The sequence below is a fragment of the Sprattus sprattus genome (genome assembly GCF_963457725.1).
Source record: "Sprattus sprattus genome assembly, chromosome: 13".
Taxonomy (NCBI): Eukaryota; Metazoa; Chordata; class Actinopteri; order Clupeiformes; family Clupeidae; genus Sprattus; species Sprattus sprattus.
Window position 1 is genome coordinate 18,967,117 of NC_137911.1, and position 23,617 is coordinate 18,990,733.

General features: G+C 46.4%; 1 protein-coding gene across 2 annotated transcripts in view; it reads left to right on the plus strand.

Moving 5' to 3' along the window:
- The first annotated feature begins 8,775 nt into the window (after nt 1–8,775).
- ddhd1a (DDHD domain containing 1a) overlaps nt 8,776–23,617 on the plus strand; it is a 35,463-nt gene continuing 20,621 nt past the window's right edge. Inside the window, exons 1-3 of one of the 2 annotated variants that reach the window (XM_080850487.1) lie at nt 8,776–9,913; nt 12,836–13,012; nt 22,693–22,794. In XM_080850487.1, the coding sequence (XP_080706613.1) occupies nt 9,103–9,913; nt 12,836–13,012; nt 22,693–22,794 (1,090 nt within the window). In that variant the 5' untranslated portion in view covers nt 8,776–9,102. The remainder of the gene's footprint in view (nt 9,914–12,835; nt 13,013–22,692; nt 22,795–23,617) is intronic. The other variant, XM_080850488.1, reaches the window with a different exon arrangement.

The following is a 23,617-nucleotide window of genomic DNA, read 5'->3' on the forward strand; positions in this document are numbered from 1 at the left end:
AATCCACACCACCCTTGCCTGTGTTTTCAGAGGGTTTATTTTCAGCCCCTCCGTGGATGTTTAGTATGAAACTCTACCCAGCAATAACCATGCACCAGACCAACAGGGACATGTGGTCACCAGACCTGTACCCCTCCCCAAACACACCCAACACCCCCACACACACACACCCAACAGCCCCTCTCCACACTACCGCTCTCTCTGTCCTTTCCACTCTACCTCTCTTTCTCTCTACGCATCTACCTAACTCTTTCCCTCATTCTCGCTCCTTCTCTCTTCCTGTCTCTGTCTCTCTTTTTCTATCTCTCGCTTCTGTTCTCTTTCCCTTCTTCTCTCTCTCTTTCTCCCCTTCCATCAGGCGTTACTGCTATCTCTGTAAAAGCACAGTGTCCCTCTGCACAGGCAAACATAGCTTCTCTGGTGAGAGGCCCACAGTAGCCAGCACCACCCCAACACACACACACTTACACACATTTATCGACTATCACTGCCCCAACACACCCACACCCGTCCACCATTCTGCTTCAGGACAATTCCCTGGCCTATGGCATTTTATCAAGCAATTGTTCAAAACAGCATAACACGCTAACACCCCCCTCCACACACACACACATACACACACACCCGTCCACCATCCGGCTGCCTGCACCAGTGCCTGGGCATTCTTGTGGCTTTGCCCAGAGGGATGCAAGAGTAACCACTTCCACTGATGGACAGAGGGGTAGAAATAAAGGGTGGTGGTACCCTTTTTCCGAGGGCAAGCCAGAACATGCCACATATCCCTTGAATGCATTGCCCCCTAGTGGTGTAGGATCCTCAGTAAGAGCGGGCACCGACTGTACCTGAATGGCACGGGATCCTCAGTAAGAGTGGGCACCGACTGTACCTGAATGGCACGGGATCCTCAGTTAGAGCGGGCACCGACTGTACCTGAATGGCACGGGATCCTCAGTAAGAGCGGGCACCGACTGTACCTGAATGGCACGGGATCCTCAGTAAGAGCGGGCACCAACTGTACCTGAATGGCACGGGATCCTCAGTGAATGACTTCTTTAGGGGGCCTTCTGCTGCACATGAGGCTGCGTCATGCTATGTGTTATCAACTGGCTATTTTAAGTGAGAGCAAAATGTTTATGCTTACTTTTTGACTAGTCAGTGCACAAATGTTTAAAGTAAAGTTAACACTGTAATTCTCTAAAGTACTCAAACTATGGGGCAAAAAATGACTTTATTTGACTGTACATGTATAAAATATGTACATTTGTTAAACTGATAAAACATTTCAAGAAATAATGAGAATGGACTGCTAATTTCTCTAACCTAGGCCTACTCATCAGTTAGAATTTGGCATATCGAACTGGGAGGATCCTCAGTGGGATCCTCAGTAACAGTCAGGGCCAGAGGGCACCTACTGTAGCTGGGTGACAGTTAACAGCGGAGTAGCTTAAGGTCTATTCTGACCTAGCTCTGAGCCACATTTAAAAGAGTATCAGCTACCTGAGCAACACCTACCTGAGCTGAGGGTTTGCACCGAGATCTGCCCAGAGTGACATTTTTAATATCACTCCCTCAAGTCTGACTAGCCAATAGTCGAGCAAATCAAACATTCAAAAACACATAGCTCACTGCGTGAATCCTAGAAAGCATATCAAGCTTTAAACCGGTCAAGAATGCGTATCAGTTGTTTTTCCAGGAAAGTGAGCTGTGCTGGGTGAGTCAGTGTGGTTTTGGGCTGAAAGGAAAAAAAGCCTCTGATATATCATTTGAACATTTGAAAGGAATCAGAATCGTACCTGTTTGGTTCTCTGAAAGCCCCAAGAGAGCTGGAAAGCTGCTGGCCAGCTGGCCCTGTCTCCCGTAAAGAGCTCTTAAAAACCAGTGTGGGGAGGGAGAGAGGGAGCGGGGCGCTCGGTAATATGGCCGTTAACTCTGGGGGTCAAAGTTCAAACGCATCATCAACTTCTGATGGAGCTCATTCAGCTGAGCTGGCCATGGTCCCTCAGGACCTGTAGACCAGAGAGGGAGGGAGTAAGAGGGGGGGGGGAGAAGAGAGAGAAGCAGAGAGATGGAGGGAGGGAGAGAGATACAAGAGAGACAGAATGACAGACAGAAAGCTAGACATAGACAGAATGACAAGACAATATGAAAGAGGTGCAGAGAGAGAAAGAGAGAGAGAGAGAGAGAGAGATTAACAAACAGGCAAAAGAGAAAGAGCGGACAGAGAGCGTGTGAGACAGAGAGAGAGAAAGAGTGCACATGTCTGCTCCAGCTGCTAACCCTCAGCAGTGCAGCATGGTTGGCGTGCCAGAACTGAGATGAAATCTCCAATTATAAAGATACATGAATGTGGAGAGATTACTCACAGGTGGAGAGGAGAGAGGAGGAGAGAGAAGTTGAATGGAGAGAGAGAGGATGAGACTCGAGAGGAGAGGTAGAGGAGGAGAGGTTTAACACTTGTTAACTGAGCCAGTACAGTATTCAAATCCTTACATTTCTGCCAGACTGTGTGATCCATCCTGAGGTTAAAAAGAACATAGCAAGACAGTCTATGGAGAGAGGAGAGTAGGAAAATGGAGGAGAGAAGAGCAGAAGAGAAAAGAAGAGAGAAGAGTGGAGAGGAGAGAAGAAGAGAAAAGAAGAGAGGACAGGAGCGCAGAAAAGAAAAGAAGAGAGGAGTGAAGAGGAGAGCTGAAGAGAGGAGAGGGAAGAGGGGAGAGGAGAGGAGAGCAGGAGAGAGGAGAGGAGAGGGGAGCTGAAGAGAAAATAAGAGAGGTGGAGAGAGGAGAGGAGAGTAGAAGAGAAAAGAGGAGAGGAGAGAAGAGAGGGGAGAGGAGAGGAGCGAAGCGGAGAGGAGAGGAGCGGAGAGGGGAGAGGAGGCTGTAGCAGAGGAGAGGTCAGTGTAGAAGAACACCTGCTTGTTTTGGCCCTGTCCCCTCAGCTGAGCGTGTGTCTAAACCACTGGAGAACTAACACAAGCTCCCAATACTCCCAGCACACTGCAACATCAGCAGCCCAGTGTCGGGGGTATGTGTGTGTGGTGTGAGTGTGTGTGTGTGTGTGTGTGTGTGTGTGTGTATGTGTGTGTGTGTGTGTATGTGCATGTGCATGTGCATGTGTATGTGTATGTGTATGTGTATGTTTATGTGTGTTTGGATGGGTGGGGGTGAAAGTAGAGGAACTTGAGACAGGCCTTAACTGTGTCAGCCTCGGAGCAAGCCCTTCATGATCTAGTGTGTGTGTGTGTGTCTCTGTGTGTGTGTGTGTGTGTGTGTGTGTGTGTGTGTGTGTGTGTGTGTGTGTAGGGGGGGGGTCACTCAACAAGAGAAACACAGGAAAACACTACTCTCTCCTACAGCAACAACGGTCATGTTTGCCCAGAGAAGTCTCCCATGAAAGGGCCGCTGTTGTGTCATGTAGGATACCGCACTGCGCTTTACATGAAGCTGCAGCAGCTGGGCCTCTTGGCTGCAGGGTCATTCTGAGGCCACAGAGGCCAGATGCACGCATATAAGCATGTTTATAAGACATTTATAGACACATGCACTTCATGTGGGTACAAACATGCACTTAGAGTTGTCTATATACATCATGGGAATACAATAATCCACCCTTTCATCCCACAGAAGACAGCATGTCTATTTAATAATGACGATCCAATGGTTACCTACTTTTATTTTCTATCCATTATAAAGATTATAGTATCAAATTCCAAAAGCAATGAGACTTAAGGCTTATTGACCGCTTCCCCAGTAATAAAAGCATGCTGTGGCTCTCGGCTCTGTACATTGTCAGCGCTGGTGAAATCAAGGGTGGAGGCAGTGGGTAAAGCAAAGGAGTTTGACTAAACTCGAGCGTTTGTACATAAATTGACACGTGCAATTAGTATAGGGAGGTGTACACAGCCCCCTCGGTCTGTTTAAGATCCGGAATAGTTTCCTAACAACTTCAAGATGCCCTCCGCTGGATTGGGTTCCCGGCCTCAAACAGGCTTGGACTCACTCGGCTAAATGGCGGCGCTGGTGGGTGGACGGTTCTTGTTCTCGTTTTCCGTTCCTCCGCAGAGATGGCTTGCCAGTTTCGCCCGGCGTGTGATATGCACGTTTAAGTCAACAACGAGAGCTGGCGTGAGGGAACATTCCAGGGAGGTCATTACATTGGGATGTATATACATGCGTTGGCTTAGAACTAATACAATTTGGAGTGGCCGATGCGAATCTCTCTCTGTAAGCATTACATAAAAAAATCTATTTTTCCTGCGTGTCATAAACTTGTTTGCCTTTTATTTCCTGTTTAGAATTTCTCTGGGATGGAGAGAGGACACTGAACGAGGAATGTCTGGAGTTCAGCCTGGCTCTCCTCAAACAGAGGAAGATGTCACACACTCCCCTCCCTATCGTTATCTCTCTCTTTCTTTACCCCATCTTTCTCTCTCTCTCTCTCCCTCCCTCTGCTTTATTATGGTGTAACTTTGTGAGAACTTATGACAATGGTTTAACGAAGGAATGTTAAACCTCCCTCTCTCTCTCTCTCTCTCTCTTATTCGCACTCTTTCTTTCCAAACATACCAGGGTCACAGCACAAGTCACAGCCCGAGTTTGGACAGTATAATGTGACTGCTTGCATTACCACTTTGCCTTACGCCCACGCCAGCTTAAGTGATATCAGTTGTATCAGTTTGTACAAGGCTTATTCCCCCATCCAGCCCAGCAGGAAAAATAAGCCTGGTCAGATGCGTTGGCTTAATACGACAAAATCACACCTCTGATCAGACCTCCGGCTTTATGACTTTGCGAAGTGAAACCACCCATATTTATTAGATTATAGGCATACCACGTCTGAACTTATCTCATAGACCTGGCATACATTTATTTATTTATTTCTAGGCATGTTAGGTATTAATTTATTATCTAATAAGGTATTAATGTATTCCCCTAAATAAACCCCTTAGAGCTGAATATGCTTATAAAATGATAAGAGTGGCAAGCATTCCCCAGGAGCTGGTCAGTGTTATAAACCCACACCAGTAGGCCTTGAGCAGATCCAGGTTTAAGTCTACTGCGATTGGGGAGGATTGTGATGTTCACGGACACCTCTGATCTGACCTGACACAGGCAGCGAACAGCCATGCCGCAGGAGCTGGTCAGCATTTCATGGGCATAGAGACCTGTAGGAGCAACCCTCGGCAGACTGGAACAACAGGAGGTATTTCCCTCCATCCCCAACCAGGGTAAACATGCTTCACACCTAATGCTGGCGCTGGAACCAGCACTGAACCGGGTCTGAGGCAGCAGGGATTGGGCATGACAACAATGTAGACAGACACCTCTGGCCTGACCTGACACAGACAGGAAATAGAGGCCACACCAACTTCCTTTTCTGGAGCTCCCCCCTTCCTCTCCCCCATTGGCTCCCTCTCCTCGCCCACACATCCCCTGTATTATATTACTCCAGTTTAATTACATTCATTTGGTCTGTTTGCATTTCACAAAGTTTTGCCAACACCTGGAGAATTCTGAAGTCATTTTAGATTTATTAAAATAGCCTATTTGTTCGAAACAGAATTCAACTCTTGCATAGCCTTTGTAGAGGTCTGCTCAGATCATAATTGCTAGCTGTTGAAAGCGAATGGCATAGCGTGTGCAAAAACACAGGCAATAGCGGAAAGCAGCACAGCAGGTCCTATTTTCATTGACGGGCAACGAGCAGTGAGCAAAGTCTGTCACACATGAATTAAAGCTGTCGTGAGGCGTGTGGGAGCATTATGCTGACCCACGCATGTTTGTGCTTAGGATCTTGCTCATGTTATTGAATTAGCAAAATGATTTTGCCAAGTTATTAAATTAGCTTTAGTTCATGCGTGGCAGACTTGGCTCGTTGCCAGTTGCCTGTCAATGCAATTAGGGCCCACTATGTATACTAATTACAGACTCATTGCTAATTATCAAAATATATGATATTAGATATGACATCTAAAATATCATAGATATATTACTGAAAAACACACAAGAAGATAAACACAGCTGAACACTATGAACGTTACTGATACTACTACTTTGACGTGCATCATGTAACAGGACACGCCTAATTACTATATGGATTACTGAATCATACCCAGGACTGCTCTCGTATGGTAGGTCCAGCAGCCACCACAGTAAAGAGAGTGGAAGCAGGCTGAGGGCAGGCAGACTGCAGAGCTGAAAGAGTTACAGACAGCTGCCAGCATCTGTAGTTGCATGGCCAGCTTGTAATTGTGAGGGCCTGCAGAGAGCAGCTTGTTGGAGGGGGGTGGAAGTTGAGTGTGTGTGTGTGTGTGTGTGTGTGTGTGTGTGTGTGTGTGTGTGTGTGTGTGTGTGTGTGTGTGTGTGTGTGTGTGTGTGTGTGTGTGTGTGTGTGTGTGTGTGTGTGTGTGTGTGTGTGTGTGTGTGTGTGTGTGTGTGTGTGTGCGGTGCGGGAAGGCAGCATATTTCAGCCAAGTGTTCCCAGAGCTGTTTTCCGGCCCTGCCATGTGGACTCAATGATGGCGTCCAGAGCGTGCTGCGTTCCTATGAAATATTAAATCTGCCTCAACCCCCCACCCCCACCCCCCAGCACAGACAGACCACCTGCAAGCAAGTGTGCCTTGCTGTGAGCAAGAGATCGGATGTCCCGGCACACACATACACACACGCACATGTCCACATGTACGCACAGGCGCATACACACACGCACACACACGCACACACACTCCTGCTCACACGCGTGCACACGCAAGCACAATGCTGTGCGTGTGTTCGCCGCCTTCCCATTTGTGACCTATAACATGTCCAGAATGTCCATACTCTGACAAACGCCCTGTTTGTCTCTATGTTCTCACACACACTAGTCTGTTCTTTTTTTTCTTTTCTTTATGGACATCTACATTTGGTGGGTCAAGTTCGCCTGACACTTATAATGTTTGAGACCATGTATTGGAAATGCATAGAAACACACTCAAATAAACAAACACAGCTACACACACAATCATTAATTTCAAATTGATTCCATGAAATGACATACAGCAGCACACTGACAGTGAAGGTTCTGGTACAATACCCCAGGGAAACTGGGCTCTTATTGTTGGTTTGCTCAAGTGGGTCAGAAATAAATGTCTCTGGCTGAAATGCCACGCCACACACCCGACTTCCTGCCATTCGTCTGGGTCAAGGATGCAGGGTATGAGGCCACTGCTGCCAAGGCCAGCATGTCCGGCCAGTAAACAGAAGGGCATGGCATTCATTTATTTCACTGCAAACTCTAAATATGCTTCCCTTCTTGGAAACCTCAACCATAAGGGAGAGTGCGGTGCACACACAGAAACACGCAGGAAAAAAAAACACACACACACACATAAACTGCTGCAGCAGAGAACCTTAAAAAAGGGAGAAAAAAATGCTTTCTCGCGCCAAATGTTCACAGCCCAGCGGCCGGAACTTTAACCTCCTTGGAAACACGGGCGGCAGGGAGGACGGGTGCTTGACTACGGCCCTGCGGGAGCTTGCTGGTTTACACGTCGCATGACCTCCCCTCCTCTCCTGCCAGGGCCCGCCTCCACAGATGTGTGCCTGTTTACATAGTGAAAATGTGTGTGTGTGTGTGTGTGTGTGTGTGTGTGTGTGTGTGTTTGTCCAAAAACCAGAATATTTTGGGTTCAGGCTTGTGTGTGTGTCTGTGTGTGCGTTTGTCTGTACATGTGTGCCCTTTGTGTTTTGTGTATATCCCCTATCTCTGTGACCTCTTGTATACCCTTTGTGTGTGTGTGTGTGTGTGTGTGTGTGTTGGCATGTGTGTGGTCGCCATGGCAGGCCTGTTAGCGCTCAGCCTGCTAGCGCACACACATACATATACATTCACATACACACAGTCAAACACACTCCTGCAGCAAAGCCGTGTAAGAAGGCCTCTATTAGCGAAGGAAGCTACCATCTGAGACCTTGGCCTTCAATGAGGAGTTTAGGCTCTCTCGGTTTGTGTGTGTGTGTGGCCTATGTGTGCGTTTGTGTGTTTGAAATCCAAAACCAGATGAGTTGTTATATGAATAATGTAAATGTCTTCCAAAGTTATTTGCAACGTAGCTCAGTGAAAACATTTGTAATCAAAATGTTGATGGCAATAACAGCAGCAGTGAGAATGTAAGAATATTATCAATAGTACAGATACATTTGTGTTACTCGAGGGACATGGCTTTTTCAGCGTTTTCCCATGCTGGGCCGAGTAGAGCTTTACTCTACGAGTTTAATCCTTGGCTGAGCCAACAGCGACATCTTGTGGTATTTTGCCAATAAGGATGAGTTTAAGTTCAGAAATCAGTGCAATTTACCTATCGAAACTAATTAAGCGAACGTCATCTATGATGTATGAACCATTCCCATCGGATTTGTTTGAAATGTATTTAAATACATATTAGGTCACCAGCCATTTGGTTAATATAATTGGTCATATGGCTATGGTGTTAAGGTGTTAACGCATTTGTAAATAGTCCTCTTGTCTAAACCAAATGTTTGTTACTAATGTGGGTCACTGGTCACAAGACATTTGCCTTACGTGCGCGCTGCCGTTGCCGTAGGAAAATCCCTGCCTGCGTATCCCCCTCACGCAAAGAATAGCGCATCACGCAGATGTCGTCACCATACAAGCCGGTGAGTTGTTTGGACATGAAAGATTCTGTGGCTCTCTTCCGATAGCGGATGCGAATGACGGTCAAGGATAACTTACCGCAAGCAGTAAAAAAACCTTAAGGTTCTATGACAACACCGGCTCGAAGAGAAGGGGGCGTGTCTCGGTCGCTATCGGTACGTTACTTTAGAGGAGGAAGTTTCAAAAAAGGAAAAAAGGCAGCCGTGTCATCCGACTGGCATAGTTCTGGTTAGCTAGCGATAAGTTAGCTAACTAGCTAGCTAAAGCTGTTTCCTGGATGGTTTGTGGTAAGTGAGTGGCCGAGCGAGATGGACAGCATAGCAAGTTTTTAACATCTACGACATTATCAAATATATTTCATTCATGCTCGCTCACTCGAGTAAAAGTGTCGCTATCTTTTGATAGCCACTGTTAGCTATTTAGCTAATGCCATAACACCTTTTCAAAGTTATGAGTAGTTTCCCGAATAAGTCGCCTTTCATCAGCCCTCCGCGGAGTCCTGGCGGCACAATTTCTTCCATTAACAATAACAACAGAGAGTGGGGTCTGGGAAACGATGTGTTCGTCTGCTCCTATGACGAGTCGTCGATTGGCGCAGGGATGCACGCGGTGCAGTCGGGTTTTGATCGGCACCTGCCGCTGCTCCAGGACAGTCACCAGCTAACGTTGACCCGGCGTGGTAAGATGCTGGACGATACCTACCCAAGTTGTGGTAGTCATAATAGCGGAACGGGTTACTTTGACTTCGGGACCACCAGCCCCCTTGACTACAGCGAAAACGATGGAAATGTTGCCCGGCCGGAGAGCAGGAAGAGGCATCGCTCCAACAGCTCCCGACACCGCTTCGAAGTCGTTACTGAACTGGGGCCGGAGGAGGTCCGGTGGTTCTACCAAGAGGACAAGAAAAACTGGAAGGCTTTCGTCGGACACGACTCTTTAAAAATCGAGGTAGCGTACCGTAAATACTGTGAGTTGAATCCTGGCAGGTCTAATCGGGCAGGTCCCGTGGGCAACGAAGCGCAGGACACGCAAGAAACTGCTACTGGGTCAGCAGTATTGGATGGACCACAGAGAGAAGCGCCAACATCAACTGCGCCAAGAACTCTAGCGCATGGCAGCAGAGAATCTGTCGAAAGGTCCAAATCATCGGAAGAGAGTGACTTGGACAGTATAAATGTCAGCGTAGAAGCGGTCTGTGTTAGAGGGGGTCTCTACGAGGTGGATGTCAGAGACAAGGAATGCTATCCAGTCTATTGGAATCGTAAGTAATCATACTTTTTTGTACTCTTCATATAATAAGTAATAACAGAGCAGAAAACGTGTATGACTACTATATACTCATGTCGCATTGTTACTGTCACTGCATTGAGGTGCTTCAAATGCTGAACTATCACAAGCCTTTTTCAGTGCTCTGTTTCAGTACTCAATGGTATTATTAAGATCGAATCAGAGCCATCTATGATCTGCCTTTGTGATTCCCTGAATTGTTTCCACTGGATGGGGTGGGTGAAACATAATGAATGAAGGGTTGCTTTGAAGTTGGATTACCCTTGTGAAGCCAGTAGTATGAATCACATGTACTGCAGGCCATGTCATTCAGAATAGATTGTAGGCTATATAATAGAATGCCACTGTTTTCTCTTGCAGTCTGTGAAAGAATGAGTGGAGGTGCAATTACGTTTCATCACGTTATCAGAGTTGTTATCGTTTTATAGCACAGTAGCATTACAGTATTCGTTTCAACAGAGAGTGCTCCACAGAGATTGCACAATGCATGCTGTAATTTCATGAGCACTCCACTTCCATAGACTTTTTCAAAATAAAAAAAGCAGCAATGCTGAGTTAAAGTTGATATTGCTGGCATGGACAGTACTCTCAGTATTGCCCTTATCACAGAGGAGCTACAGAGACCCGTGTCACAGACCCAAAGATGCAGTGCAGAGTTTGTTGGAATGCTCAGTGTAAGGATAGAAAAAGTAGAGTGCCTTCCCAGGCCATGTGAGAGAGGGTGTATTTTTGGGCTTATGTTTTATGATCTTGATGTTCATGTCAACATCCCTTTTTTTAATCATTGAGCTTCCTCTTGTAATTATGTGATGGAAAAAAGAGAGGTTATGTTTATTGTTTTTATTTTAAGCATGTTGCTGACCAAAGCACTGCGTATTGTGTGACCGTGTGTAATTATGTGGAATGCTGATGCTTGTGACGCAAGGCGAACTCCTGAGCACTCAGAATAGTCTGTAGTAGGCTATTGTGTTTTAATGTGTCATAATACTGTGTATTATGCAACAAGGTTTTACACGGGTCCAACCACTGATGACGGTGACCCTGAAAACCTCCTAGCACCAGCTACTCTGTGTTTGTCTTTGAGACCTCAATGATGAATAATTGACAGCCTACACAAAGAACAGTATGCTGTCTATGTCAGGAGGAAGATGGTGGAAGAAAAGGTTGCCACGGCGCTTTGGAACACCAGAAGTGTCATGTTAATCATAGATTTCTGTACTGTGAGCTTGGGTAAGGGGAAGGTCACTGAGAGAAGATAGTGTTTTTCTCCAAGGTCTTGTTCTAAGAGAACAAAGTCTCACTAACACAGGCATGGTGATATCACAGAGGTTGCTTCTGAGGATGGCGATGGGTGCTGATAGGTAGGACTAGCAGTAGGGCTTTATTACTAACTATGAAGCACTTCCTCCCTGAGTTTAGGTAAATATTAGCATCTGCCTCCTCCTCCCATGCAGAATAAATGGTGCCTAATTGTTTTGTTTGCTGGTCTCCCGGAATCAGTGCAGATGTTATAAGGCTTGTGTTGTTAACTCTGAGGAAGAAGCCTGTAGATTGCAAAATAAAGGAATGCTTCCCCCAGCATTGTCTTAAATCCAAGGCACTTGAGACTTAACCCATCCACAAATTCAAGGCTGCACAAAATGAATCCATCTCAAGATGAATCTTATAACCATGTGTAATATTATTTCTGCTAAGAGTAAACACAGTTTTTTTGGTGGTAAAACCATCATTTGGCTGCCTGTTGTCTAAAATATAGGTACTCTGTGCTGCAAAATAGACAAAAACAGAGATGTCAAAAGACTGTGAGTCATTTGGCCTTTTGCATAAAACCTTTGCTGAGTGCTAGAAATTCTTCAGAATGAGGGACATTTCTACAGTGAAGGGCATGTCTTGGTATTACAGGAAGGCTCTGTCTCTCTCTGTCAATAGTAATAGAATACTTACAAAGAAGTTCCCATTCCAGTATCACTTTTGTTCCATAATAACCATAAAAGAGGAAGTGATAAGGCTTGGGGAACTCTTGTCATGCATTTCTGTGTAAAGGCTGGTTACCCTAAGACCACCTGCTAAATAGCCTTAATCACATGACTGACAAAGGATAAGCTCTTGCGCTGATGAAATTGAATGAATTTCTACGTAAGAGCAATAGGTATACCAAATAAAAGTACCCCCCCCCCCCCCCCCTTTTTTTTTTTTTTACAATATGACGCTATGTAAATGGAAGTGCAGTGTCTATGTAGCCCTCTGGTAACTGAAAGTTAGACTTTAATGGAGGAAAAACTTGTTTTGCTGTCACACTAGCCTCCCTCTGACAGCACCCGTCGCTGTCATGTCTTCTAACTCAGTCGGACTGCATGCATATGATCTGAAAGCATCTCTCTTTTTCGCTCTCTCCACTGGCCTTCACAGTACAGGACCATACTCCTGTGATGATTGCCCAGTGGTTCATTGGACTGAAGGCTCCGGTCTTTCCCCTCTCAGAGGGCCTCTCTTACAGGGCTTCACAGACCTCAAACAAACTCTAGTTATGAATGATGGCCAATGTTCCCTGACCGCTCTCTTGTCTCTCTCTCTCTCTCTCTCTCTCTGACCTAGTGCAGTGCCGCATCTGTGTTATGTCATGCATAGTCAGTGGTTCATTAGACTGAAAGCTCCTATCTCAACCCTGCATCCCCCCCCCCCCCCCCCCCCACTCTGTCTTTCAAATGCCAGGAACTTCCTTCCTGTGCTACTCAGGCCATGCCCCCCCCCCCCCTCTTTCTTCCCTCTCTCTCGCTCTCTCTCTCTCGGTCTCTCTCTTTCTTACTCTCTCTCTTTCTATTCATCAGACCAGGAAGCCTTGTTCACTGCTCTCCGAATGACAGCTTTCTTCTTTCTGTGTCCGTGTCCTCTACAGAGCAGGACCGTATTCCTGTGATGCGTGGCCAATGGTTTATTGACGGCACGTGGCTTCCAATGGAGGAGGAGGAGAGCGACCTGATCGAGGTCGAGCACCTCGCACACTTCCGCGGCCAGCAGATGCAAGACACCTTTGACTCAGACGTGGTGGCCAAGACTGTGGACAGCAAGGATGGTAAGAGACTGAGCAGGAGGGACGTCTGTGTCTGTGTGTGTCTGTGTGTCTGTGTGTCTGTGTGTCTGTGTTTGTTTCTGTGTGTGTGTGTGTCTGTGGTAGACATTTGTTGATCTTGGGTAAAATGACATCAGCATGCCCACTTTAAGTTGAGGAACGAGAGAGAAATCATGTTAGGAATAGTTTCCGGAGAGTGAGGTGTGAGTGTGTGAGAATGTGTGTGTGTGTGTGTGTGTGTGTGCGTGTGTGTGTGTGTGTGTGTGTGTGTGTGTGTGCGTGCGTGTGTGTGTGTGTGTGTGTGTGTGTGTGTGTGTGTGTGTGTGTGTGTGTGTGTGTGTGTGTGTGTGTGTGTGTGTGTGTGTGTGTGTGTGTGTGTGTGTGTGTGTGTGTGTGTGTGTGTGTGGAAAGTAACAGCTCCTATGGATTATCAAGCTGAGACTGTGTTTGAATGGTCTTACAGGAGAATAAAGTATGTCTGTTTTTTTGTCTGTACATGCATGTGTTTGGGGGCAGAGTTCAAGAGAGAGGATGCTGAGACCTTTGCCAAATAATAAACAGTAGACAGTTGGTGATCTAAGTCCCTTAGTCAGCTTACTAGACAATACATCAGCCCGTCTTTTTGTGGTCCCATCCATAATGTTGTGTGAGAGCGGTCGTTAAGGCATCTCCCTCCCTGCGTAAGTTATCGACTCCATTAGTGAAGTGACGTCCTGCATAAAAGTAATTTACGTGAGCCCACCTAGCCGGAAAGTGGAAAAAAGCTGCTCCAGCTCAATAGTATGTCACCTTGAGGTCTTTGTGGACGTGTAGGGGCGATGGGGAGCATGCAGGGAGAGAGATTTAGTGTTTGTGAGCAATGGTGTGTGTGTGTGAGCAATGGTGTGTGTGTTGTTCAGGCCCAAAATGTCTTAGCCAGGCGAGATTTATCCTCCTTCCTCTGCGCTGAGTGGCAAAAAAAAAATGGTGGTCCAGGACTCGTGAGAAGTTTTGGGAATGTTGAAATTTCCCTCTTACAAGTCAGCAAATGTCTCAAGCAGAATATCTGGTTGTCAGTACCAGTAGTACCAGTAATGCTGTGTGAAACAGACTCTCCCATACAGCACAAGGGATCTGATCAAACAGGGTCTGTGTGTGTGTGTGTGTGTTGTGTGTGTGTGTGTGTGTGTGTGTGTGTGTGTGTGTGTGTGTGTGTGTGTGTGTGTGTGCGAGCCTCACACCGTCACCCTGCAGCCGTGGTGCCAGTGTGTGTTGTGCAGAGGGGGAGTGTTGTATGTGGCAGTGGCAGTCCTCTGCCTGCTGACCGCAAGGTCGTTCCTCTTTCCCCTCTGAAGCTGCAGGCTGCTTTAAATAACAGCTGTAACTGGCTGCGGAGTATGTCAGCTCTGCTCTGCCAGGAGGAAGAGAGAGGTCACACACACAAATATACACACGCACATGAACACTCACATACATACACAAATATTCACCTGCATCTGCTTGAGGCCAGCCAGGAAGAGCAATAGAAAGGGGGTGGGTCAGAAGGGAAGGGGAGGGGATACACCCTAGGATACACACAAGATTGTTAGTGGGTACAAATGGAAAGAGGCAACATTTACAGGAACCCCCTCTGGATTACATAAGGGTAAGGGAAGAAACTGGGATACAAACCCAGGTCACTTTAGGCATCCAAGGAAAATGACAAGAAATGTCACCATTGAATCAGAATCTACAACATAGCACAGTATGAGCTATAAAAAGAGGAACAGGGAGAGGTTGCCTGGCATGGTGCATGGGAAGTGTATTGCGACACAAATAGAAAGAGACCGCTTTTAAAGTATTGGTTATAGACCAGCTCAGTAGGTACACCGTGTGCTCATCAGGTTACTATTATAAGGATAAGCAGAACTATGAAGCATAAAACAATGTCAACGGTGGCATTAATTTATATAAGGGGTTAAGGCACACAATATGCATATAAGATAAAAATGGAAAGAGAGCATTAACAGGAAACCTCTCAGCATGGGTGAGCAGAGGGTTTCTGCAAGTGGATCAGGTGGAAAAACTGCAGAAGCATCCCACAGTGGAGATAGTCTAGAGTAGAGGGGGGGAAAGAGACGACGTTAGGTTGCCTTATATAATTATGGTTATTGTGTTGAACAGTGTTGTCACAACCATCAGCACCTGGAGACAAAGGTCCTACTATACGGGAGACAACAGACACAGGTTAGTAAACAGAACATCAATCATACACAAGAAAATACTTTACATGCATAACTCGGTGTTTCAACGATTCACTGCCAAATTATCTTAACATCAGTCTCATTACACTATGGCATGCCACAGGCTATCCAGGGTAAGGGGTTGTGGGGGTTAACCCCCTCTGGATTACGAACCCGGATTACAGTCAGGAGAGAAACTTGGATACAAACCCTGGTCATTTTAGGCATCCTGAGAGAATGACAAAAAATGTCATCAACAACAAAGCATAGTACGAGATGGAGAGAGAGGATGAGGTAGAAGGAGAGGTTGCCCGGCATGGTGGATGGGAAGTATATTGGGACAAGGGCTGGATCTTGATGCATTATTCCTAACTATAGGATGGAACTCAATAGGGAAGGAATTTAAGAGAAATGTTATTAGTCGAGACTTAAAGAAGGAATGGGTGTCCGCTTCTTGGTCGGAGATAGAAGGTGGAGGAGGGGGCCTCTTGCACTCTGGGAATGAAGGGCTCTTGGTGGCCAGCAGGGGTTAATTAATTGAGGTCATTTGGAGCTAGGCCATTTAGAGCTTTGTGTTTTAGAAGGAACACTTTGAAGCCAGTCCCACTTTTGATGTGTAGAAGCAAGTACAGGTGAGATATGTTCATAGATGTGTTCAAAAGTGTCTCTTTCACATCACTTACACACACACACACACACACACACACACACACACACACACACACACACACACTTACATACACACACACACACACACACACACACACACACACACACACACACACACACACACACACCTGGATAGGAGAGCATTTTCAGTTGCAAAGTATTATGTGTGAATTAGGTTTTATGTTTATTAAGGGATAGGATTTTTCTGCGAATTAGTTGATAGAGAGGTCTTGGACAATAGTTATAGCAAGATCTTTGACGCTTGTGTTGGGTCTTGTTTACGGCCTACAATCAAAACCTCAGGTCCATCTGTGTTAAGGAGCAGGGAAATGCTTTGATATCTCAAAGGCAAGCTTCTATTTTGGGTACTTGTCATCTTTGGATAGCTGGATATCATCAGCATAGCCTTGAAAGATAATACCATGCTCCCTTATTACAGCACCTAAAGGTAGCATGTAACTGGAGCAGGAGTACAAGCACAGAGCCTTGAAGAACTCCATAACTTACCTTTGTATGACTGCAAGATTCATTGTGGACGTGTATGAGCTGAAGACGGTCAGAAAGGTAAGACCTGAGCCAGGTTAGGGTACACCCTTTGACACCAACATGGTTCAAGTCTCTGCAGTCAAATGCAATGATCATGAAGTGTCAAAGCCAACGCAAAGGCCCAGAAGAACCAGTATTGTTATCAGATTAAATGGGTAGATCATTCAGAACTTTTTTTGGGGCTTTTTTTATGCCTTTAATTGTACAAGACAGTGAAGTTATGACAGGAAGCGAGGCGGAGAAGAGGTGGGGAGAGGACAGGAAAACGACATCAGGCCAGACTTGAACCTGTGTCCCCACGGGCAATGAAGCTCCTAAAATGGGGGGCTTATTGCCTTGCGCCACAGTGCCCCCGATCATTCAGAACTTTGATATATCACTGTGTCTTTATTTTTAGAACAGGACACTGGGTCATGGTGGCCATGGTCTCTCTCTCACATCACAACACACACACACACACACACACACACACACACACACACACACACACACACGCGCGCAGTTATTGACCCACACATAGTCTATCAGCCCCTCCATCCATGTCCCACGACCTCTCCTCTCTGAGTGAGTTATTCACTATTCTGTAAAACACTGACACCCTATCCTCCTAGGAACTGAGCGTCTGTCAGTGAGTTCTTGAAAAGTCAATGTTGGTTATCTGCACTATCACAGATTACACACGGAGCCCAATCAGACTCGCGATAGCGAGTACAATAGTGGCCGAGGAGTAAAGGTAATGAAGTTATTCTGAAAACAGGCTCCATAGGGTTTTAATCATCGTCTGCTTATCTGTTTGATAGTTCCCCAGGGACTTACTGTGAGATGGAGACATGTCATGCTTAGTCTCTGTGTCTGAACAATATTCCCTCAGTTAAGTCAGTGTGACCGAAGACCTCATCCAGAGCCTTTATCTCTATGATAGACTTGCAGTAACCCCCTGTGATATTGTCCTGCTAATGGACTCCTGTGAAGAAGGAGAAGTGAATGAGTGGCCTCTTGTCATTATGGCTGAATGTCAAGCACAAACTCACTTGCATTAACAGTTGGCACGAGTGTGGTCAAATTCCTTAGAAGCAAGTCTCGCCACCTGGCAGCCATCTTGGCAGCTATTTCGGGCAAACAAGATCTGTCTTCTATCGAAATGATTGTGCAGAGACTCGTAACGCCACACAGAATGGTCGAAGGCTAAACAATACTTGACTTGCTTACTGAACATGTGCCGAAGTTGGCTGCTGAGCTGTATTGCTATATTAACAGTGGGAATAAATAGAACGTTCAGGTGAGACGAAGCGTCAGTTACACCTTTTCCAACAATGTGACAGGGCAGGTCTTCCAGTTGCATATCTGCCATCTTTTGCATTCTCTTCGTATAACAGACTCCCCATTCATTTCTTTTTCAGTAATATGTCTCTTCCTGGTAATGTGTGTGTGTGTGTGTGTGTGTGTGTGTGTGTGTGTGTGTGTGTGTGTGTGTCTGTGTCTGTGTCTGTGTCTGTGTCTGTGTCTGTGTCTGTGTCTGTGTCTGTGTCTGTGTGGTGCGTGTGTGCAGTGAAGTCTACCTACTGGAGAGCAGTGTAGTGGAACTCTGGTGTGCCTGAGAGAGCCACGTCATAGGCTGACTGGTCAGTGTGTGACTCACATGTTTTCTAAGGGTGTTGCTGGTGCTGGTGACGGCCATGCCCAGATTGAAATGGACATGTGGCTCCTGTGAAAGGCCACGTCAGGCAGCTCATACCCAGACAACCAGCCTCAGCCTCAGCCTCTCCTCTACATTAGGAAAGTTGAGCCTGTAGACAGCTCTGCTCCTTCTGTCTACATGATGTGCTCCACTCCCTCCCTCTAGCTCTATCTCACTCTCTCTCTCTTTGCTTTTCCCTCTCTCTCTCTCTCTCTCTCTCTCTCTCTATCTCTCTCTGCTTTTCTTTCTCTCTCGCTCTGCCTCATAGTCTGTCTGTTTTTATCTCTTTCTCTCTTCTGCTTTAGCCTCCTTCTTCCCTTCTCTACCTTTCTCTCCATTTCTCTCCACATGTCTTCCTCCTCAATTGCACAATCTCTCCTACCACCCCTTTCTCTCTCTCTTTCTCTCTCGGTCTCACACACACACACACACTCTCTCTCTCTCTCTCTCTCTCTCTCTCTCTCTCTCCCTTTCCCTGTTTCATTTTAAGATGAGAGTGAGGGGTGTCTGTCTCTCTGACTCTCGTACTTTTGTGAGGCCTGTTTGAGTGGTGAGTGTGTATGACTCACAACCTCTCTGTGGCAAAGGCAGAGTTCTCTCTGGTGCCACCTACCTCTCCCTTGTGCCAGCCTGGCATGACGCAGTAGGAAATACACGCTGCCGGTGGCCACAGATGGTGACCTTAACGGCAGCTGGTAAGGGTCATCACCTCACCGTAGCACTGGCAGGCTTCCAGTTCCACCGAGTCGGAAAGAGGGGGGAGAGAGCGGTAGGGAGAGTGAGAGCGAGGATGGGAGGGTGAACTCTCCTAGGGAGCATTGAGTTCACTGACAATCTTCGTTATTCTGAGCTGCGCATCTTGAAGCATCGTTGAGCAACAATCCAGGTAGCTAAGAGAAAGAGTGTTCAAAATGATTACTTACCGTAAACACTCTGCTGGAAGTTCAGCATTGCTGTGGAGACCAAGACAATCAGCCACCCTGTCTCTGCACTATTCACTAGCCTGTTGGCTCGTACCTCACACATATAAACATACCCCCATGTGGGCCTTCATGCCAATGGAAATGTGCTGTCTGAAAGAAGAATGGTTGGTGTTAGAGTAGAGAGTAGAGGATAGATATGAGAACAGGTCTGCTGAAGAGTGATTAAATAGGTGTAATATTAATTGAATGAGTGAGTGAGTGAGTCAGTGTGTGGTTAAACAGTGCAAGTCTGTCTTGCTCATTGTCTCACTGTTATGCGTCAGGAGACCAGACCTATTATAATTACGCACCAGAAATAGTGGAGATGAAATGAGCTTTGATGCTATGTGTAATCGTATGGAAATAAGTGTGGGTGCATTTTTGAGCATATGTGTGTGCGTGTGTGTGCGCGCATGTACCAGTGTGACATACTGGGTGTGTGTTTGGCAAGATGCAGTGGGTGTTTGCATGCTGACCATTGCGTCAGGCTCTTCCAGTCTGTCAGGTTCTGGCAGGGAGTCGCACCGCCAGCCAGAGAACAAGTCAGGGAACAATCTCACTCCATTCTGGCATGACAGACAGTCAGGCAGACTCACGGGAGATCATGCCTCTGCTGTCCTGCATGGTTCAGTTCTAAAACGTGTGTGTGTGTGTGTGTGTGTGTGTGTGTGTGTGTGTGTGTGTGTGTGTGTGTGTGTGTGTGTGTGTGTGCACTGCGTATGTTTGCTCATATGCTGGTGTGTTCTTGCGAGGGCGTAGTGGAAATAGTCATTTGTTGTGCTCAGCCGTCTGTCTGTCTGAAAGCTGCCGGTTTCTCTGACCAGCTATTTTTAATCACCCAGCCGGTCGCTCTTACTCCAACTCTTACTCCAACTCCATTGCCTAATTACACCATCATTCAACTTCAGTCTGATGTGCTGAGCAGCACTTGAAACCCTTACTGCTGCTCAATTTTAGCTTGGTGCAGACATATACACACTCTCTCAGTCTTTTTTTTTCTCTTCTTTCTCTCTCTATTTCTCTCTCTCTCTCTTGCTTACTCTCTCAGACAAACACACTCACTCACTTTCTATCTCTCTCTATCCTACACCCCCCAACCCCCCACCCTCCTGTTAGGAGAGTCTTCTGGGAAATTGGTGAGATAATGTAGTTCTCTGCAACAGAGGGTGGAATGGTGATGAGGCCTGACGCAGCGCTGTCGCTCTGTGTCTGTGTGAAGGGCAGGCCAGCTGTTGGGCTGGCAGTCCCAGATGGGACTGTGTGTGTGTGTGTGTGTGTGTGTGTGTGTGTGTGTGTGTGTGTGTGAGAGTATATGTGCGTGTTTTGTGTTTGGAAGAGACAGTGTGTGTGTGTGTGTCTGTCCTTCTTCCTGAAGGTTTTGCTACAAGAAGAAAGAACCTCCCGGGTAACTTTGATCTCATCATCCTTCTGATCCCATCAAACAAGCCCCTAAATACATCAGTATCTATAAGCCACTCAGCCAGCAGGAAATAGCTCTATGCTACAGTACCAACAGGCTTCTAAAACACTCTAAGGCAGTTTGATGTTTGTCTCCATATCTGTCATCTGCAATCTCATCAGATAATCAGGTGATGAGAGCGTCTATTCACTGTGGCCGCCCATGTTGGTCAGCAGAGGCCCCGTCAACGCCCCAAAGTCTCATGGGAATTTTTCCCATGATGCTTTACCACCTCCCTCATCCCTGAATAAGAATGTTGACCCGTTGGGTGGTGTTCAGAATGTGATCAAAACAGCTGAATCACCGCAGGTCACCAATGTTTCTGTAGCTGAGCAGTGAGGTACCGCAGGAGACTGCAATCTCATCATATGATCAGGTGATGAGAGCCACCTGTTCAACCAGCAACCAGGTCAACTTATGGCAAGCTTGGCTCTTGTATTTATGAGGAGGTGAATGATCCACATGATTAGTCAGCATCCTCCCTGTCTGACTGTCTGTGAGTGTGATGCTAAAAGGTTATGGCGAGCTTCTGTTGAAACGAATTTCGCTTCGCTCCTATACAGGTCACATGGGGGTAAAATGTGCTCGGCACAAAAGAAAAGTGGAGTGAAGCAGAGAGGAAGTTGGCATATTCTCAATGCTATGGAAATGGGAACCAAGATAAATGAGAAGTGTGCAATGCATAACGTTCTCTAGAGGGGCGGGAGTTGTCTTCAGTTTCTCCAGTATCATGTAAGGGCTCAGATACACATACGCGTTTTTGTAAAAACGGGACGCGAGCAAATGCATTGATTCCTATGGTACGGCGCGTTTAAAGCGTGCGCCCCTTCTCCACCACGCGTTGCGTCTTTGAAGCGTTTTTTAGGTGCGCTTAAAAGTTGAACTATTCTCAACTTTCCAGCGCAAGGCAGGGAAGCGCACCGCTTCTGTTTTGGCCGCCGCACTTTGCCAAGGCGTTACTGAAACGTTTCTGCCTGAAAAAAGACGCGTATGTGTATCTGAGCCCTAACCTTGTCAGAGGCTGAGCCTTTAGAATTGTGAGGAGGCGAGAGATCAATAGCTTTATCAGCGTCCTCCCTGTCTGTCTGTCAAGCGTAGTGCTGAGAGATTTAGAGTCCAGTGTGATGTGAGCAGTTGTGAGGGAGGGGACTGGCGCTCTAGGCAAGGGTCTTTGGAGGGAAGATAAGGAGAGATAACTCTAAGGGCAGTTATTTCAGTGAGTGAGTGAGTCAGACTGACGAATTGATAACATTTGTGTAAACAGCAGGGTGTTGGTTCACTAACAAGGACAGCGTGTGTGTGTGTGTGTGTGTGTGTGTGTGTGTGTGTGTGTGTGTTTGTCTGTGTGTGTGTCTGTGTGTTTATCTGTGTCTGTGTTGGGGGGGGGTCAGACATAGAGGGTGGGTTGTTGTTGCTTTGCAACCTTCAGAAACAGACAACATAATCTGTCATGTAAAGAAAAAATATTTGTATCAGCCACAAATAATGGCTGAATTGAGTTCATGTAGAAGCCCAGTAAAATATAAGCACTAAGCTATTTGCTAATTTGCTATTTGCAGTCATAATGGAAATAGATTTTTTAAATGTTAGCCCTGGCTGCAGGCTAGTAATAACATCCCATTTAAGTTATTGTTTTGTTATTTGTATTATTATATTAATATATATATAATCAACATTTCTCATTTGTATGAAGTGGTTACAAAATCAAATGCTTTCTTCTCACAGGTTCATCAGTAAGTACCTTCAGATGTGACGTTGTTCTGTGTTTGTTCCTGTCTTTTTGCCACTGCCTAATGTTCTACTGACCGAAAACATGCCAAATGTCCATAATAAAAGCAAATGACCTGTGCACTGTAAACGGACCTGTTCCACAGCACTGCTCACACACACGTGTGTATGGTGTCACTGCCACAGAGGAATGCCTTGACTTTGGAGATGTTTGTGTATGATGCGCATTTGGACATTTACTGTGGCAGGTGTTTTTTTTAGCAAACAGAACAGTGCATGTTTTCTAGTGAAAGACTGACGTGTCTTTAAGGCAATGAGATTTACTAAATGCCCCTCACTCCCCCCCCTTCCCAGACAAGTGGGGGTATTGGGGAAACATAATTAGTATTAGGAGTGTAACTGTAACTGCCATGCCTTCTAATTGTCTGTTGGTTTGTTAGTTCTCTCCCACCTGCCCCCCTTCTACCTCACCTTTCTATTCAAATGGAGAGGATATCAGACGAGTACTAAAACCACATGTCTCAAGCGCAAGCGCTGCCAAGGTACTGTACACCTTTTAACCTCGACCCTCGCCTCCTTCCTCGGCCTTCCTCATCTTGTTCTCCGCTGCTCCTCGTAGAACCCCAGCTTCTGATTTTCCTCCCTGGTGGGCTCAACTGCTGTAGACCTCTCCCTGGTTAGATACCTCAAACCCCTGCAGTTAGCCTAGAGGCCCCAATAGACTGCCTTGTTCCTGTAGAAGCAGGCTGCGGCAAACCTCCTGAACCTGGAACATCAGACCCAGTTTGAGTTGACCCGCTGAGCACTCACAGTTCATTACTGTCACTGTCATCGCCCACAGTTCACTGGGGTGTGTGCCAGGTCAGCCATACTTATGCAGCGTAGTGTCCCCAGCTACTGAAAGAACCAAAGGATCCGAGCCGCCTAAATGTCCCGATTTTCCCATAGCTAGATATAGAACAGGCCACGTGCACACACTCTCTCTCTCTCAAACACACACACACACACACACACACACACACACACACACACACACACACACACACACACACACACACACACACACACACACACACACACACACACACAAACCAACACACCAACACTCTAACTCCAGCCTCTCACTACTTCAGGGTCGGAACAAAGAGTCTATTCACAAACACCCATGTTAGTCAGCAGAGTTCCTGTAACTGTCCCAAAGGCTCATGGGAGTGTTCCCCTGTCATTTTTACGGCCTCACTCCAAAAAAATGATGACCTGCTCGAGAAGCCCTTCCAAGGGGTGGTGTTCAGACTGTGATACAAACAGCTGATCATCACTCTCAGATCGGCAGATTCGTAAGCAGCATCCGCTCACCATAGGTCA